The sequence below is a fragment of the Phoenix dactylifera genome, unplaced genomic scaffold (assembly GCF_009389715.1).
Source record: "Phoenix dactylifera cultivar Barhee BC4 unplaced genomic scaffold, palm_55x_up_171113_PBpolish2nd_filt_p 000655F, whole genome shotgun sequence".
Taxonomy (NCBI): domain Eukaryota; kingdom Viridiplantae; phylum Streptophyta; class Magnoliopsida; order Arecales; family Arecaceae; genus Phoenix; species Phoenix dactylifera.
This window is the reverse complement of record NW_024068045.1, coordinates 43,643-61,281: the sequence shown is the minus strand read 5'-3', so window position 1 is coordinate 61,281 and position 17,639 is coordinate 43,643. Positions and strand designations below refer to the sequence as shown.

General features: G+C 34.8%; 1 protein-coding gene across 2 annotated transcripts; it reads left to right on the top strand.

The window, feature by feature from the left end:
- The first annotated feature begins 1,569 nt into the window (after positions 1–1,569).
- On the top strand, positions 1,570–15,792 carry LOC103721221 (phosphatidylinositol N-acetylglucosaminyltransferase subunit A). Of its 2 annotated transcripts, XR_003388328.2 has the most exons (10): positions 1,570–1,769; positions 2,847–2,986; positions 3,160–3,732; positions 4,054–4,208; positions 13,425–13,515; positions 13,657–13,773; positions 13,910–14,013; positions 14,462–14,552; positions 14,663–15,337; positions 15,461–15,792. XR_003388328.2 is itself a non-coding variant. In XM_008811337.3 (9 exons), the coding sequence occupies exons 2-9, from the start codon at positions 2,867–2,869 to the stop codon at positions 14,759–14,761; spliced, it is 1,350 nt and encodes a 449-aa protein (XP_008809559.1). In that variant the 5' UTR covers positions 1,570–1,769; positions 2,847–2,866; the 3' UTR covers positions 14,762–15,792. The 2 variants fall into 2 exon arrangements, 1 of the variants encoding a protein (XP_008809559.1); XM_008811337.3 differs by having other exon boundaries at positions 14,663–15,792.
- Positions 15,793–17,639: the final 1,847 nt, after the last annotated feature.

The window sequence follows — 17,639 nt, the reverse complement described above, 5'->3', positions numbered from 1 at the left end:
CACGCAGGAATGAAAGCCAGTCGAACTTATCAACCTGGTTCATCTTGTCCACCTCGTCCTCTACTAGAATTTAGAGCTAGAAAATCCATTATCTATCGCCCTTATCATGGCTCACCTTCATCCTCATCTTCATCCACTTCATCAAATAAATCTAGAACTTAGGAATCTTTCTTTTCTTCTTATTTTGTATAGATTCCTAAGTTAATTTGAGCTGAAACTAACTCCTATACTCCTAAGTTAAAGAAGGGAAGTTGAAAAAAAACAACCGAAGGAAAGAAGAAATAAAGGGAAAAAAATAAAAAGGAAAGAATCAAAGGAAAAAAGGGAGAAAAAAAGGAAGAAAGGACGGAAATGAGGGAAAAAAGAAAAAAAAGGAAATGAAGTTGCAAAAAACCCAAAAAGATTAAAAAAATTAAATAAAAAAGAAAGAATCAAGGAGAGAGATGTAGGATATCTATCAACACATTTGGCTACTAGGATAGGGCATCCAATTTCATAAAAAAACCCAGAAAATTCCAATCCATAGAATTTAAAATCTTGCAAACGCACACGTATTCATATTTGTGTCCGTATCTTTACATATAATATATCCATAATTTATGAGATCTTTACAGATTCATCCCTATAGTCTTTTGTATTTACATAGTTCTTATTTTTCCATATTTATACATAAATCAATTCAATCAAATAACTTATCGCATACATGTCTCTCAGGTTAATTAAACAAGAACAGGATATTCTCTGTTTATTCATTTAACAGTGTTAAATTTATAAATTTTGACAAGTTTGCCCATACCCCTCTCTATCATGGAGTATATGACTCTTTGCCAAAAACTTTGATGTGGGAGAGCAGAAACTGACATTGATGGAGGCTTTATTAGAATATCACTCCATTGAATAATCATATATTATATATCTATATATCTATATATATATATATATAATATATATATATATATATATATATATATATATATGTATGTATGTATGTATGTATGTATGTATGTATGTATGTATGTATATGCAATTATCATTATTATCATCAAAAACTTCTCCACAGAAAAAAATTACATTAGACCATAGCCTTGCAGACATCAAAATCTTTTCATCAAACTCCTGGAGTTCCTTCTTCCTTTGCTGGCCACTGAAACCTTGACAAATAAACTACCTCCACCAAATGACAGATTTTTTTGAATATTAGAGAAGTAGCATATAGTCTTCACTTTTCAGAATGCTACAGATTCAAACTTGTGGAAACAGCAGTTGGGTGGTCTTTCCCACAAAAACATCTTCATCAAAAAGGTCTTTCAAATAGATTGCAATGTCAGCCATGTAAGAACCTCACTGAATAAAATTTCAAGCCATCTGATACCTTCCATTCCCTCTTGCTTAGAAAGTATGGGGACGAGAGGACGGGGTGGGAGAATAGAGGAAGAGCGGGAGAGGGCAAGTGCTGGTAAAAGAAATTGGAGAAGGGCATTACTGGAATTGTACATTTCGAGAACTTGGAAGCGTGTGGCACGGCGTTGCGGCCTCGCATCTCTTTTCCCATTCATTTCTTTTTTTTTTTGTTTCCTCCCTTTCTCTCTCCTCCATTACCTTCGTCTCTCATCTCTCTCCTCCTCCTCCCTCTCCACGTCGGCTTCATCGGTGGCCGCGGGCTGCGCCCCCAATCGGATACCGGGGACTACCTTTCGCCGGAGCCAGATCCGGCTATCCTGGCGGTTGCTGCTACCGCTGCCCCCCTCTTGTCGTGATCAATTTATCGGGTACCGGTCTCTCGTAATTCAATTTCGAGCTGTTCCCTCTCTGTACTTATATGTCTTCAATTTGAGGAGGAGCATTTAGGAGGTCTAATATAAATGTGAATCAATCTTGTTATTTTAGTAGACAACTTTCATGAATAATTCATTTCGTTGTCATGAATATTCATTTCTTGATGTAGCCGGAATTGTTTTAAGAATTTCAGATTTCATTCTTGTACACCCTGGTATTACTTGTGCTCATTACTGTGAAGAATATAACATGATACTGATTTAAACTATAGAATGACAAGTGAATTCACGCCACATTGGAAGAGTTATAATGCTTGTTAATTTTTAATGCTACAAGTAGGACTGAAAACCACTGGATCACAAGAGTCTTATCTGAATCCAGTCTTGCAGGGCTTGAGAAGACCGTATATGATGATTGCACAACCATATTTAATACTGGGATCTAGGAAACTGTTATATTGCATCTGATTATTTAACTGTATGCATATATCCAATGCAGTATTTTGGATATGTAATCAAATTTTTAAAAATTGTATCTTGTTTCTACAATTGTTTCTTTGTTTATTTCTGTTTTATTAATGTTTTGTTGCTAAAACAACTCCGTTTAACGGAAAGTTCCTTTTTTTTTTCTTTTTGAAGTTACTTTTTGAGTTTGAACTTAGCAAGTGTTTTTTATTTGACTTGGGAAGCATACTTCATTGAATTTCTGTGTCCTATCATCTGTTTTTCTCCCCCTGTCTGCACTTCTATTTGCTGCCCTTCTTATTAGTCACTGTAATCTAGAATCATCTTCACGCTTCCATTGGCACTCAATAGCCAGGCTGAGTTGTCCAGTTTTTGACACTCATTCTGGAGCTTGTAGACTGTGCTTTCGTGGCCTTATTGACTAGAGACCTGCAACAGTGATGAGCAGACGATTTAATGTCCCCACCTCTCCTTTGTTTCCATGCTATATTATTGAAACTTTCCATTGAATTCTCTTTTATTTGTTAGCACTGTTATTTTATTAGTGATAATCTCTTAGTATCAAAAAAAATTATTGCATCATCTTTAAACTTGTTGAACTTTCAGGACGTTAAGTTCTGAATGCTATGGATGAGCGGCGAAGACACAGAATTTTGATGGTGTCTGATTTTTTCTACCCTAACTTTGGTGGCGTGGAAAATCACATCTATTATCTATCACAGTGCTTGCTTAAGCTTGGTCACAAGGTCTGAAACCTTTCTTTATGTGCAAAACAATGCAATCCTTTTTACTCTGAAAAAAATCCATTGGTGATATAATTGCTGCTTCTAATTGTGAATTTGACAAATGAAGTAAAATATTAGATGTTGGTATTTTGTAATTTCAGCTAATATTAGGCATCTATATTTGGGCTGCCCAGGTGGTGGTAATGACACATGCATATGGAAAGCGGTCTGGAGTACGATACATGACAGGTGGTCTAAAAGTTTATTATGTTCCTTGGAGACCATTCATTATGCAGAATACATTGCCAACATTTTACCTAACACTTCCAATTATACGGAATATTATTGTACGTGAGAGGATAACTGTTGTGCATGGGCATCAAGCTTTCTCAACACTCTGTCATGAGGCCTTAATGCATGCAAGGACCATGGGATACAAAGTTGTGTTCACTGATCATTCACTATATGGTTTTGCTGATGTTGGAAGCATTCACATGAATAAGGTGCTGCAGTTTACTCTGGCAGATGTAGATCAGGCTATATGCGTCTCTCATACTAGCAAGGAAAACACCGTCCTGAGATCTGGGATACTACCTGAGAAAGTCTTTGTAATACCTAATGCGGTGGATACTGCCATGTTTACTCCTGCTCCTAATCGGCTGAGCTGTGATGAAATTGTTATTGTTGTGATCAGTAGATTGGTATACCGGAAGGGAGCAGATCTTCTTGTTGAAGTCATTCCAGAAGTGTGCCGCCTTTTTTCAAATGTAAGTCTTAGTGCTGACTACCTTTTACATTTTCTATCAGAATCTGCAAAACTGGAAACATGATATTGAGAGAGAAATTGACACTAAGTTAAGAAAAATTGATCCAGACCACAAATCAAACTGCAAAGGTAATCTATCTGTTTTTTCTGGTTTGCCTTTTAGCCTGTGTGATATATGACAACTGTCTAACTTCCTTTTCCATTTTGACTTGTTTCAAGGTGCAGTTCATTTTTCATTTATTTTTTTTAAATCACATGGGTAATGGTGTTTCACAACATAAATTATATGTATTTCTATTTTCTCACAGTTGTCTTTATTAAGGTCCGATTTATTGTTGGAGGCGATGGACCAAAACGTGTGCGGCTTGAAGAGATGAGGGAAAAGTATTCTCTTCAGGACAGAGTTGATATGTTGGGGGCTGTTCCACATGCTCAAGTGCGATCTGTTCTAATATCCGGTCATATTTTTTTAAATAGGTACATATTTTTATGGCATCTGTCTTTTATTTTGGACCAATATCTGTTTCTTATTCTAAATCAATACCTAGTATTTTTAGACCAACATAGCTTCTACCACAATATTTCTCAGCAGTTCAAGATACCTTCATTTAATGGAGATTTGATGGTTAATATTGTTTATTTTGGGTGTCTCATGTATGTGCAAGGGCGTTGGTATACTAAATGTCTTTTCATATGACTGGGCTCATCCATATGAACCTGAGTCCTAGTAAATTTTAATTGGCTCATATAGTGGCTTACTTCTTCTGAGGAGCTCATCGACCAACATGAACAGTCACCCTTTTTCTAAAATAAGAAAGAAGAATGCATAGATGAGTATCCAATCATATGCCCTATCCTCTCCCCCGCCCCTACCTCTTTTTTCTATATCCATGTTTCTTACCTAAAGCTGATCACGGGCCGGGCTTGGGCACAGAAAATGTCAAATTTCATATAGGCCTGGCCTGAAGCCCAATTAAAAATAAATAGAGTTTAGGCCTGATGCCCAGCCTATGATCAACTCTATTCTTACCCACTAATATCCACCCAAGAATGGAAAATCTGCTTCGGTTTAATCACTTGAAGCCCAAAATAAAACTTTACTTTCTATTGTAGTTTCAGTGAAAAACTTTTTACAACTAAATATAAAATAAATAAAAAGTAAAAAGAGAATATTTGGGAAAAGATACAAAATGGTAATGGTTAAAAAAATTACCAACAAAATCTTGGACTATGATATAGTTTTGAATTTATAGCTTTTAGTGGTTTCAGTTGAACCTTTTGGGAATGTTAAGAAATAATTTAAAAAATTAATTTTGCGAGAGTGTTGTACACCAAATATATGTTGCATCTTCAAATTTAATAAATCTCTAAGTTTTAGATCTTATATACTTATAAGTAATATTTTGAATAAGCTTTTGATCTTTATTTGGGGATTTTACGAAATGTGACTAGGCTATGGTTGTGTGCCATGTGACATGCGCTTGAAGATTTTTAGAATTCTTTTGCAGAAAATTATTAAATGGAAGTCTTCATTATGTAAGTCTCTATATATATATATTTGTTTATGTATGTATATGTATTTGATACTTGTGAAAACTTACATGCACATGCATGTGTAAGTGATTTGTAACAGAAAGTTCTATATTTGATAACCATGTAAATATGAAAAATTTATCAAAAATTATTAATATGAAAATTTATCAAAATTATATTACAACGTCACTAGAGATGTTCGCGTTGAAGTTTGAACATTGGAAATAAAGAACTAATTAATCCTATTTTATGGTTAAGTGATATATCTAATACAAAAGTAAATAACAGGAAAAATCAAGTTAAAAAAATGAATATGCTTTATTATGTTGACATGATGAATCTAAATTGAGATTGCATGTTTGTTATTTGAGTTGAAACGAAATTAAGTAGGGCCGATCTTAATGTTTGGGGGTTTGCTTTCACACTGAAATTTCAATTACATGAAGAAAGCAAAGAATGTTAGTGATTAGGATTGTTTCACTAGCTATCACAGCCAAGAGAATCCATGCCGTGGGATGGGTTGCAATAGTTTTCACATGGGAGTATGGGACTGAATGTAATGATGGAGAGTAGTTTAGATGGTGAGATTTGTAGCCATCATGTGAAATTAACTTTCTAAAATGACTATTCAAATAATGTTACAAGTTACAACCCTTTGGCAATGTATTTCTGTATGTATTGTGGTCTTGATTATGATAGTTGTCTACCCATTATATCATTATAATATATAGTCATTTTATCAACTCTTCATTATATATATATATATGTAATTATATTATATTAAAATAATAATTTAACAATGAGAACTTCGTACACATTTAAAAGAATATATTACAATATTCTTTAAACATCAAAAAGAATTTTTATGAATAGTCAGCAAAAATTATCTTATTTTTTTAATTTTAGATTTAAATATAGACAAGGCTATCTATTGTTTTAATAAAGAAAAAAAATCATGCTGGCAAGTAATGCTATGATCTCATTTCTAGAAGCTGTGAGATTTTACTGAATTATAACTGCTTGTAACAATTCCAATGAAGTAACATTTTTTATGCATAACAATTTAACTTTTACATTTGTTTTTCAAATGTCAATACTGCAAAAAGTAAAAGAAAAGTTTTTTTAATCTAGAGAGTTAGAAGGAAGATGAACCAATTGTTGAAGCAGTCAATCAAATTCCACCAATTAGCTATTATAAAATTTGAGTAAGAGAGATAAGAAAATTATTGATGAATTTTGGAAGTCAAGGAAACAGCTAATATAATCAATTGTTTGCAGTATAAAATATTGCTTGGTGGTAACTTAACATATATTTCTTAGAACTAAGTCATCAAGGAAAGCAATAAAAGAATTGCTGAGGCTAAACAAATTAAAGACTAAATGCAAAATTCTCCAGTAGGGGCGGCAATTGTCTGTGCTAATTTGGGTTTGATAAACACAAGTTAGTACAATAACATATGCAACCTTGACCAATACCTGACTCGATTTGAGTCAGCCCAGTTATGGATTGGGACACTTTAAGTCTTTAACCCTTTTGGCCCACATGGTGACCCACATGACATAATCCCTAGTAACCCATATGATTAAGTGATTCGGGTTGAGGTGAACTAAATAACTAGTATTAAAAGAGACCAACTCTTCTTAAGAGCAGTATTTTAAGAACCAAGGTATCCTTGCTGACACTTGACTGGTATAGGTGTACCAAGTGTTCGTATGCTATGCTGGTCGGATATCTAGTTTCAATATTGGGGGCATACCAAGTTTTGTTTCCTTATTTGTATCGTACAGTACACCTAGAGTAGACTAGTGCAGTTTGGTACTCAAAACCATGGTTAAAAGCATTATGCAAAGGTCATGGCCTGTCTCGGCCCAACTTCATTCATTTCAAATATTATACTACCCTCTTGATGTGAGTAGGTGAAAGCTCTGACCCATGATTGACCATTTTAAATGTTAGGTCATAGAATTTGATTTGAACCCTTCCCAAATTTTAAACAAGGTTAAGTTAATCAGGTGTGTTTGAGTCAGGTCAGTTTTTGTGATCCTTACACATTGAGAATCTAGTATCAACATATCAGTTATTTTACAATATGTGCCAGTTTGTGGATTTTATGAAATGAAACAAGACTTGTGCACATGCTGAGCTTCAGATTTTCATCATTTTTTCGTGAATAATATTTTTTTAAAAAAAAATTCACAATCAGCTCCTGATATCTCGAAATTTCATAAAATATTAGCATTTCATCAACTTGAAAATTAAAAGATAAATCAAACAAGAAAAGATTACATTGTCCCACTTTTTTCAACATGCTAAGCCCATATAAGATCTTGCTAATCAGTTTCTCAAAGGCTTTGCTATATACTTTTGAAGGTTTTCCCCTGTCTCAGCCCAAAACAATTGAAATGAGTGCAAGGCGGACGGGATCGAGTGAAGTGGGACTCTTATGGTAGTATATCAGCCAAAATAAAAAAAGAAAAGCTTATTTTCTCTTGAAACCATTTAAAACTGGTCAACATAGACTGCAACCCAACAAATTATATATATTAGCTGAGATCCCCAAATTCCGGTTACTTTTGGATTGGGTTTGATTGCAAAAATTTGAGAAGGTGCAATATTGTCCAAAGCTTCAAACTTTGCTTTTGTCATGAGGGAGATCGAGCCAATCCCAAAACTCTTCTAACTTTATTTCGCTCTTCTTTTTTCTTTTTTTGTATGTTGGACTTACTTGGAATGATCTTTTACCTGGATTACGTATGTTCTCTCCTTAACTGCAAGAAAAATGACAACAATCTCTGAAAATGATTTTTCTTTTTTTATTGTATGGAACGACAATAATGGAGAGGGTATTTTTTTTTCTTACACATTTCACAGAAAGTTATATATGAGTGGGTATTGGGAGGGTACTTTTGTGGCATAGAAAAACAGAAGTGTTAGGAGTTGTTGTGGGGAGACAGGTAAAGTTTCATTGGGGGTGTTACCATGGTTGGTATATTTTCATTCAGTGGGCATGTTACTATGTATTAGCACTAGCCTTGGTTGTAGTCATACATGAACATACCATCAACATTTAGGAAATTGTACAATCATGTATCAGGTTTGCATGCTATTATAGAGAAAAACCCTAGAGGATGAGCCTAAAATTCCATTAAAAAATAAAGGGCCTAGTTAAATTGATGGACAAGATTAGCAGTCTGATTGGTTTCATTATCTAATATCTACCGTAGTAAGAATGGTGAGATGGATCAAAACATACCTGAATATATCAAATTTGGTTGGATAGGTGGAGAGGCACTTCCTTGTTTTTGTGTGATTGATACATTTGTTGACAACTTGCATGAAAATGAATGCATTGAAACCTGGATTGTTGATTATACTAGGAAAGAACCATGACATCTTGATGGAATAATAAATATTATCAAATATAAACAGATTAAAATTAATTAATTATAAATAGAAATAGAATATAAATGTACAGAAAAATATCTAAAAAAATAAGAATATCTAGCAAATTCCAACAACTTTTGGCACCCTTTATGATCACATAGTATCATAATGATGCATATTTCATGGTATTATTATGTATTTTTCCTATTTCCATTAGTAATTAATTCGGTTTTAATAAAAAAGCACGACCTTGTTCAAAGGATCCAGTCCTTCTAGCAGGAAAAGCACTTGTTAATTCATTCTATTTCATGTGCCATCAAAATTTTACTTGACAAGAGATATAAAAATAATCTCAGCAGGTACCCAAAAAAATCAGCTTGAACAAGTAAAAAGACCTATATTGTGTATCTACCAAATAAATAAATGAACAGAAACAAAGCAAACTTGAATGGGATTACACATGCCATTGCCGGTCCCAAGCTCAGATGAGAAAAGTAAAGGGTTGATGTCAGGTTGATAGCTGGTTGTAAAAATATGTTGATAACTATGAAATGGATCCTAATTTGATACATGTGAATGTTAGGGCATCCCTTGTTCTATGCAATGTGTCTTAACCTAATCCGATTGTGGCGAGAAGTGGGGAAGGATCGATTAGGGCGTTGTCCATAAATGACCCGCTACAATATGACTCCATATTGTGACAAATGAGTAACAGTTTGTTGGATCGTTTCCCATAAGCAATTTGCTACAATGTTACCCAACTTGAGCAACAAATGAGCAAGGGTTATTTAGGAATAGAGTCTTCCAGTGGCCAATCATATTAGTAACCATATAGAAGAAGAGAGTTAGATTTGTTACCTGGAATGTTGGAATTTTGACTGGAAAGAGTAGATAACTAGTGGAGATACAATGACGAGTAGGAAAAAAGCGTTGCTTACAAGAAACTAAATGGAAAGGTATTAAATCCAAGGATAAAGGACATTGTTATATGTAGATAAAGATAATAATAAAAAATGTAGGAATAGTAGTGGATAAGGAAATCAAAGATAAAACTATAGATTTTAAAAGGATAACTAATAGATTAATAGCTATCAAATTAGTTTTAGATGAGGATATCAATATAGTTAATGCCTATGCATCATAAGGAGGCTTTGCGGAAAGGATTAAGTATACATTTTAGGAAGAAATGGATGGATTGATGCACGTATTACTGAAGGAGAAAGGTTACTTATAGGCGGTGACTTAAATGGGCAGGTAGGGAAGAGCAATATGGGATATGACGGAGTACATGGTGGATTTTGTTTTGGAGATAGAAATTTAAAGCAAGATTCCATTCTTGAGTTTGCAATAGCTTATGACTTAATAATAGAAAACATATATTTTAAGAAGAGAGATGAGCATTTAGGAACATTTAAGAGTGGATCAAATTTGTCACAAATAGATTATTATTTTATCAAGAAAAGAGATGGATCAACATACAAGGATTGTAAGGTGACGTTACGAGAATCTGACAACATAACATAGGTTTGTAGTCTTACATTTATACAATAAGTGCAAAAAGACAAGAAAAGAAATTAATAAATGTCTAAAGATAAGATGGTGGAATTTAAAGGAAAAAAAGTTGCATCTTTCTGTGATAAATTACCTAAAAAAGGGAACTTGGAACATATGAAGTTATGAACTAATCCAAATAAAACATGGGAATTAAATGGTTAAATGTGAGGATAATAGGATATTAGTGAAAGATGAGGAAATTAAATAAGGATGGAGATATTATTTTGGAAAATTGTTAAGTGAGGATTCTACTAAATAAATCTTCATTGAAGAAGTAAAATTAGGGAGGAGTCAAGGTTCTATTGTATAAAATAATGGGGAAATATTTGAATATATATATATATATATATATATATATATATATATATATAATAAAATTAGAGTTAGTTGGACGGAATGAAGAGATGCATCTAGAGTAATATATGATAGGCGCATATCTTGAAGACTTAAAGGAAATTTTATAGACTAACAGTAAGGCTTGATACATTGCATGGTAGAGTGCTGATAATGAATAAATTGTATGGAAACAAGTTGAGTAAGCAGAAATGAAAATGTGAAGATGGATGCTGGTAAAACTAAAAAAGATAAATAAGAAATGAATATTAGAGGATATGTATGAGCACAAATTAAGGACAAAGTAATGAAAAATCGATTGACATGGTTTGGACATGTACATGAAGATTTGTAGAGGCTCCAACAAGGAGAGGTACTTTGGTTTATGCTGACGATGATAAGAAAAGGAGGGGGAGATCTAAGCTAACATGGATGAGGGCTGAGGAAGGATATGCAAAAACTTAGAATAACATCAAAGGTGGCCCTAAATGGAAATACTTGGCAAATGAGAATCCATAAAGCTGACACTATGGATGGTTAGATGCTTTTGTATGGTATGTAATGGTTCTCTGTTTGTTTTAGATTCTCTATTTGCAAAGTTATCTTACTCAAGGTTTGCCGTCTCGGTACCGGATCCCCTACCAGTGCTATACTAGCATAGTATCGGTACGGTATACAAATTTTTTTGGCATATTAAGTGTTAGTACGCTACCAGAACCGGTTCCGAACCAGTATGGTATGGTACGTCCGGTACCGTCTGGTATGGTACGGCATACCATGATCTTACCTATAGCCCAACATTTCTTCCTTTAGCTGAGATAATTGCCAACTACAAAGATAAGGGCTTCCTTTATCATTGTGTCATCTCTGTTCCTTTTTTTTGTTTTTTTGAAGGTGATAGGAGGGTGAAGAAGGGACTCTCCTATTCACCAAAAAAAAAAGAAGGAACTCTCTTAGCAAATCAGACATGGGATTCCTTATGGGAACTATTAAACCACCACCCATAGTAGCACCAAAGGGAGCTATGAATTGCAATTATCACCAATATTGCCATGGGAGGAACATTTGCATCTGGTACCCAGCCTTAATGGTGGATTAGACAGAGGAAGAGAGAGAGAGAGATAGGGTGCCATACTTGGAGAAATGGATTGCCACTAAAGGTGGAGTATGTGTTCCATGGAGGAAGAGGAATGTGGGCCTCACTGAAGGCTTGGATTGTGGAGAGACACTAGGAAAGAAGCCCTAAGCGCGATCTTGATTGGAATCTTTTGTATGGAACTGAACTGCTTAGAGAAAACTGAAATAGTTTGAACGAATTGCTAGTCTGTGGTTGAGTTTCTACAAAAATAGTTTAAGCGGTTTGTCTGGACTGAAACTTGACCAGTTGATGGTTCAATTGGCCAACCCAGTCTGATTTTTAAAATGCTGATGAAGATTCTATATAATGACAATAAGGCCTGCATCATGTATGGTTTAGACTGCTGGACAGTGCGATTCATGCAAGCACAATGAATGTGACAGAAGTAAGAATATTAGATTGATGTTTGTTGAAACTTATAAGGAAAGGTGAGAAGTGAATATATAAGATAATGCATAGGCTTTTTTTCTTTTTCTTTGTCTTTTTTTGAGAAAGGGAGGGGCTTACCCCTAACCGAGCCATCCGAGTGAAGTAATTAAATGAGGACAAAGTGATGGTGAATCAACTGAAGAGGTATGAACATGTGCAACATATGTATTGGAAGACTTTGGTAAAGAGTGGTGCTTGAATTTGTTTTGAAGGCTTAGATAGAGGAGGAAAGGCCTAAGATAACAAGGGTGAATACTATGAGAAAAATTTGAAATATATTGCAAAAGTGCTAGAGTACTTGTTGAGAGAATTGATTGGTGAATATGGATTATAAAGTTGACTCTGGAAAATGAACTAATCTTGTTTGTTATCATTATGCTTTTCTAGTCTCTCTATTTTGAAAACTTGTCACCTTAAGATGCAAGAGGCTGCTAGAATAGGAGTACTTATGATGTTTTTAGAAGTGTTTGTGTAGAGAAGTGGTAAGAAGGCTGGGAGAAGGGTCCTATTTCCTGTCCTCAAACATTATGGTTTCCTTATGCTATCCTCTATCTATATATCTTATGCAGATTTAAAAAAAATAGACAGGACACTAATTGGTCTTTTCTTCAGTTGCTTGGAACAGGTTTTTCTTTTTTTTTTTTTTTTTTTGAGGAAACGGGAGGGAGGCCCACCAAATGTAATTGCCCAAGTTTAAATACTTGGGGATGCAGTGCCCGAGACTCAAACTTAGAACCTCATCTTCTTAGGAAGACAGCGTGACAACTGCGGTGGTGCCCAGTTCACCTTGCTGCGAATTAGGTAAAGTTGTTTTCTTATAATCATAAGAGTAATTGTAAGTATTCTGGTGTTTAAGAGTGTTTCACACCAGCTATTTCATTTGACACCCAATATCAACAATAAAATAGTCAGTTCTATTATTGTTCTTACCACTGTAGCCGACAAAGCCCACTGATGTGCCCTTCTATAATGTAATCTGATTGTTAATGAGAGTGTTCACCTTTCACAATTAGTTGTGACTTGCTTTCATGATTATGTATAGGGAAGTATGCCCCAAGCATTGCCTTCTTGACATTGTCAGTTGGTATCTTGACATTGCCTTTTCCTTTTCAGTAGGATAAGAAATTATGGGCTTTTACATGCTTTTATGGTTCTTGTTCTGTATCTAACATGGCTAGGGGGAAAAATCTCATTTCATGCAACTATTCTCCTGTTGGATATATTCTAGAATCTGCACAAAGAAGCCTTTGACTGCACCTTTTTATCTGCCTTTTTTAGTGAAAAGAGGGTATATTTTTCTGATGAATGCTTATTAATGTAGTTCGCTTACAGAAGCCTTTTGCATAGCCATTCTGGAAGCTGCTAGTTGTGGACTGCTAACTGTGAGCACAAGAGTTGGAGGTGTCCCAGAGGCATGCAGTTTGTGATCCTTTCTCAATCTCTTTATGTCCTGATGCTATGATTTCACGGATTAGTGATGCTCAAATCTTGGTTGAAGAAAAAAAAAGGGAGTTTGGTTGCTAATTATTGCATCCTTTTTCATCTCTGGGCAGGTTTTACCAGATGACATGATAGTACTTGCAGAACCAGCACCAGGTGATATGGTGTGGGCTATTAGAAAAGCAATTTTCATGCTTCCAAGCATCGATCCGCATGTCATGCATCTCCGTGTAAGTCTTCAATTCTACTTATCTTGGTTAATCATTTGCCCGACCAACTCTATTTCTTTGAGAGACTTAGCAAACCTTACTTTTTCTTGTGAAATGTTGATTTTTAATTTTTATATGTTTCCAATAATGATATTAGATGAAAAGCCTGTATAGTTGGCATGACGTGGCTAAAAGAACAGAGATAGTGTATGACCGTGCACTGCAATCCTCTGAGAAAAATCTTCTGCAGCGTCTACCACGGTATGTTAATTGCAAACATGTTAGAAATAACAAATGTTGGGTGCTGTTAGAGCTACATATCCATTTATTTTTTCATCTGGCCATCAAATTTCTTTTCCTTTTGGCATCTGGAAATATTTAGGTTCAGATGCTATGTTGTTTGTTGTCCATATTGAATGTTTTTTCCCTAAAGTTGGTGACATCCAGTGGCAATTTTTATTGGCATTTCTAAACATCTCATTTCATGTGATTCAACTTCAGTTTTTTGGGGCAAAGATGCACAACACTAGCTACATTGAACCACTTGATCATGTTTTTCATGTCTTGATATATATCTTCTAAGTTCATTATACACCAGCATGGTTGGTAATGCTTGTGCATCAACTTGTCATAAATACATTTAGCAGTAAGTCAAGACTGCTGACGTAGTCTTCTTTTTCTTCTTTCTTATTTTCCCCTTTTTTTGAAGATACCTCAAATGTGGGGCTTGGGCAGGAAAGCTATTTTGTCTGGTCATGATTGTCAATTTTCTTCTAGTGCGTCTTCTAGAACTGTGGCAGGTAACGTCAAATATTTATGACTTTTTCCTTTGATTCCATTCAGCAGCCATTTTTGGCAACATTTGCTCTCTAGAGTTCTTGTCTTTGAAGATCTTCTTTTTCCCCTTTAGCCTGTAAAGAGCATTGAAGAGGTTCCTGACATGCCGTTGGTGCAACACCAAGAAGAAGAGATTGAGCACGATTACGATGAAGCTCAAAAGAAAAGCTAATTCTTTAAGAAGATTCGATGTTGTGATTGTTTAGTTCACATCTACACCCAAGAATGCAGGACACTTCCAAAGCAGAATAGGTGGTACTATTGTGAATTATCCCTCTTATCTAATGTGAAATTTTCTTTATATTGGGGGATCTGAAGTTTCTACTTTTTCTTCGGTTGCATGTTTTGTGCATATAATGCATCTGAAATCATTTGATAAATTGGTATTTGTACCTTAAGCCTTGCCCTTTAACAGCAGTACAAATTTTTTTATATATAGTCAATTTGAAAGTTTGAAAACTAAAGATGTCATACCAATTCATATTCTTCTGATGCACTTGTGGGTAGAGTATCAATTTAATCAAATGATATTTTAAATTGGTGAATATAAAAGTTATTTCAAGATTTTAAATGCACATGTCATCGTTGCATGTGTTCATATTTTCATCTCCACTAACAGCTCCTTTGGGCTCCAATATAGTGAGTATGCCATCTTTATTCATTCATCTGTGGAATCATCATGGGAGCATCTATAGTTCTGGAAATTAGCTAACATCCATTCTTTTCCAATATGGACGTCATAGATAAGGTAAGTGACAGATAGCAAGGTCCTTGCTAATTTGGTTCATCAGAGCTAAAGATTCTTGTGATAAGCGGGGCGTGCTACCTCTTTTGAGCTCTGACAAGAAATTTATCATGTGCTAATTTTCAGCTATGCTTCAGATTTGAAGGCGGAGATACTTAGTTCAAGAACGCAATTTTGCTTCAAAAACAGTCATGCTTTTGGTCAATTAGATCTAGTGAAACCATCATCCCTGGATTAGATTTTTCTTTTGGTTTGTATCGCATAATCAACCTTCTACTCAGTAGATTGTCAAATAGGTGTTTCACTACTTTGTAGGTGATAAACTTGCTTCCGTAGTACAGAATTTGTGGTCCATGAACTTCTAAAACTGTAATGATTATGTATTACTAGTAAAGTTATGTAATTTGCCAAATTGTAAGCGAATTGCAATTAAGCATGAAACAATATAGTTCAGCTTATTATTCAATGTAGTAATTTTTGAGAGCAAAAGCAAAATGCATCGAATTTCACTATGATCATGAAATGTTGTAAAGGTGGTACTCAAAACGGGGTGTCTTGTATAAGCACTAAAGGACTTGAATTGTGACTAGGCTCAGCAAGCAAGCATGCTCGATATTGTTTGGTGTAATATTAAAGACTGGCTAATAGGAATTCTTTTGTATAAGTTCACTCGGTTTAATAAAAGCGAGCCTTGATGCAAGGGTTAAGGTTGCTTTATTGGGACTTGAATGTCATAGGTTCGAAATACGGAAACAATCTCTATGCATGTGAGGGTATTGTTGCGTGCTCTCCATAGATCTTGCAACCACAGAAGCCTCATGCATTGGGACATTCTTTACAGCTACTCATCCATGTTTTGCATCCTCCTGTAATCCTTTCTAATCTCTTTGTACTCCTTTCCTCAATCCATTCTAGGATAGATCCTTGGGGGCATCATTGGTAGGTATACTTGCTGCCAGATCTGAGCATTTGCTGTCACCATCACTCTCAACTCTCAACTCTCTGGCACTAGATTTAAGCACAATAATTTCTCAAGCGCATACAAGCGCACCTCTAGTCAAACATATTTCTCATTTCCAATCTTGAAATAAATGCGATGCGTAGCCTTATCTCCTAACTATCATATTGCCTCGCATATCGCCATTACGATATATCACAGAAAAAGGACAATGTATAAGTCGATGTTCTCACAAATTTTCAAACTTTGAATGGAATATGGAAATTATCAACTAGATTATCTTGTAACTTGTTCTGCTTAGGATCAAAGCTAGCTTGACTTGATCTAGTTTTCTTTCGATTATGATTTTGCACTCGAACCCAATCCATTGGGCTGTGCTACGTTGAGCTCATGAAAAAATCTATTTTAAGTCCCATAATGCTAGTTGGGCCACATCAAGTCAAGCATGATCTGAACCCTACCGATCGCATTTGGTTCTAGATTGGGTTGGGTCCAGTTCTGGAGCCAATGCAAGGAAACAAATGTACACAATTTTCATGCTCAACTATCATACAAATATACCAAAAAATAATTTGGGAAAAATTCAAGTAATAATAAATAATATGAAAGTAATGGTTAATAGCAAGCATCATAACATCAGTACTTTATATTATGATAAATATTTATAAATAATAACCAACAAAAGATGCTGGCACGACAAGAAAAAAAATCTTTGGCGACGCTTATTATGGCCTTTACCGACGCTTATAAGCATCGGCAATTTTCATTTTGATGCTTTTAAAAGCGTTGCCTATGTCAAAATGGAGAACTAAATTGCTGACACTTTACAAAAGCATCGGCAATACTTATTTTAATGATGCTTTAAAGCATCATTAGAATTATTTTTTTAAAAAATAAAAAACCTAATTAATTCTACTTTACTGGTTTCTTTTGATTCTGCTTCTTCTAATAGCACAAGAACAACAACAAGAACAACAATAAGAACAACAACAAATGCACAATTTATTGATTTTTTTTTTTACAAATTACAATAGAAAACCTATTACAATATAGGAATAACTTAGGAAGCATGATCACAAATTAAAAATTAAAAATTATAGTAGAAATGGAAGTATCCCTCGACCTTCATCTTCATCTTCATCTTGGTCTTCATCTTCTTCCTTTTCGAATCCATCAAATGCTAGCTCCCTGAAAACCTAGCTGCCAGTGAGATCAAAAGCGAATTAAAACCCAAAAAGAGGACCTTCAGCAGAAAGGCGAGAAGAAAAACTCAGCTCGTTTCCAAAAGCTGAGAGAGAAGAATGATTTAAGGATTTGGTCGCATACCTTTTATGCAGTGCAGATTTC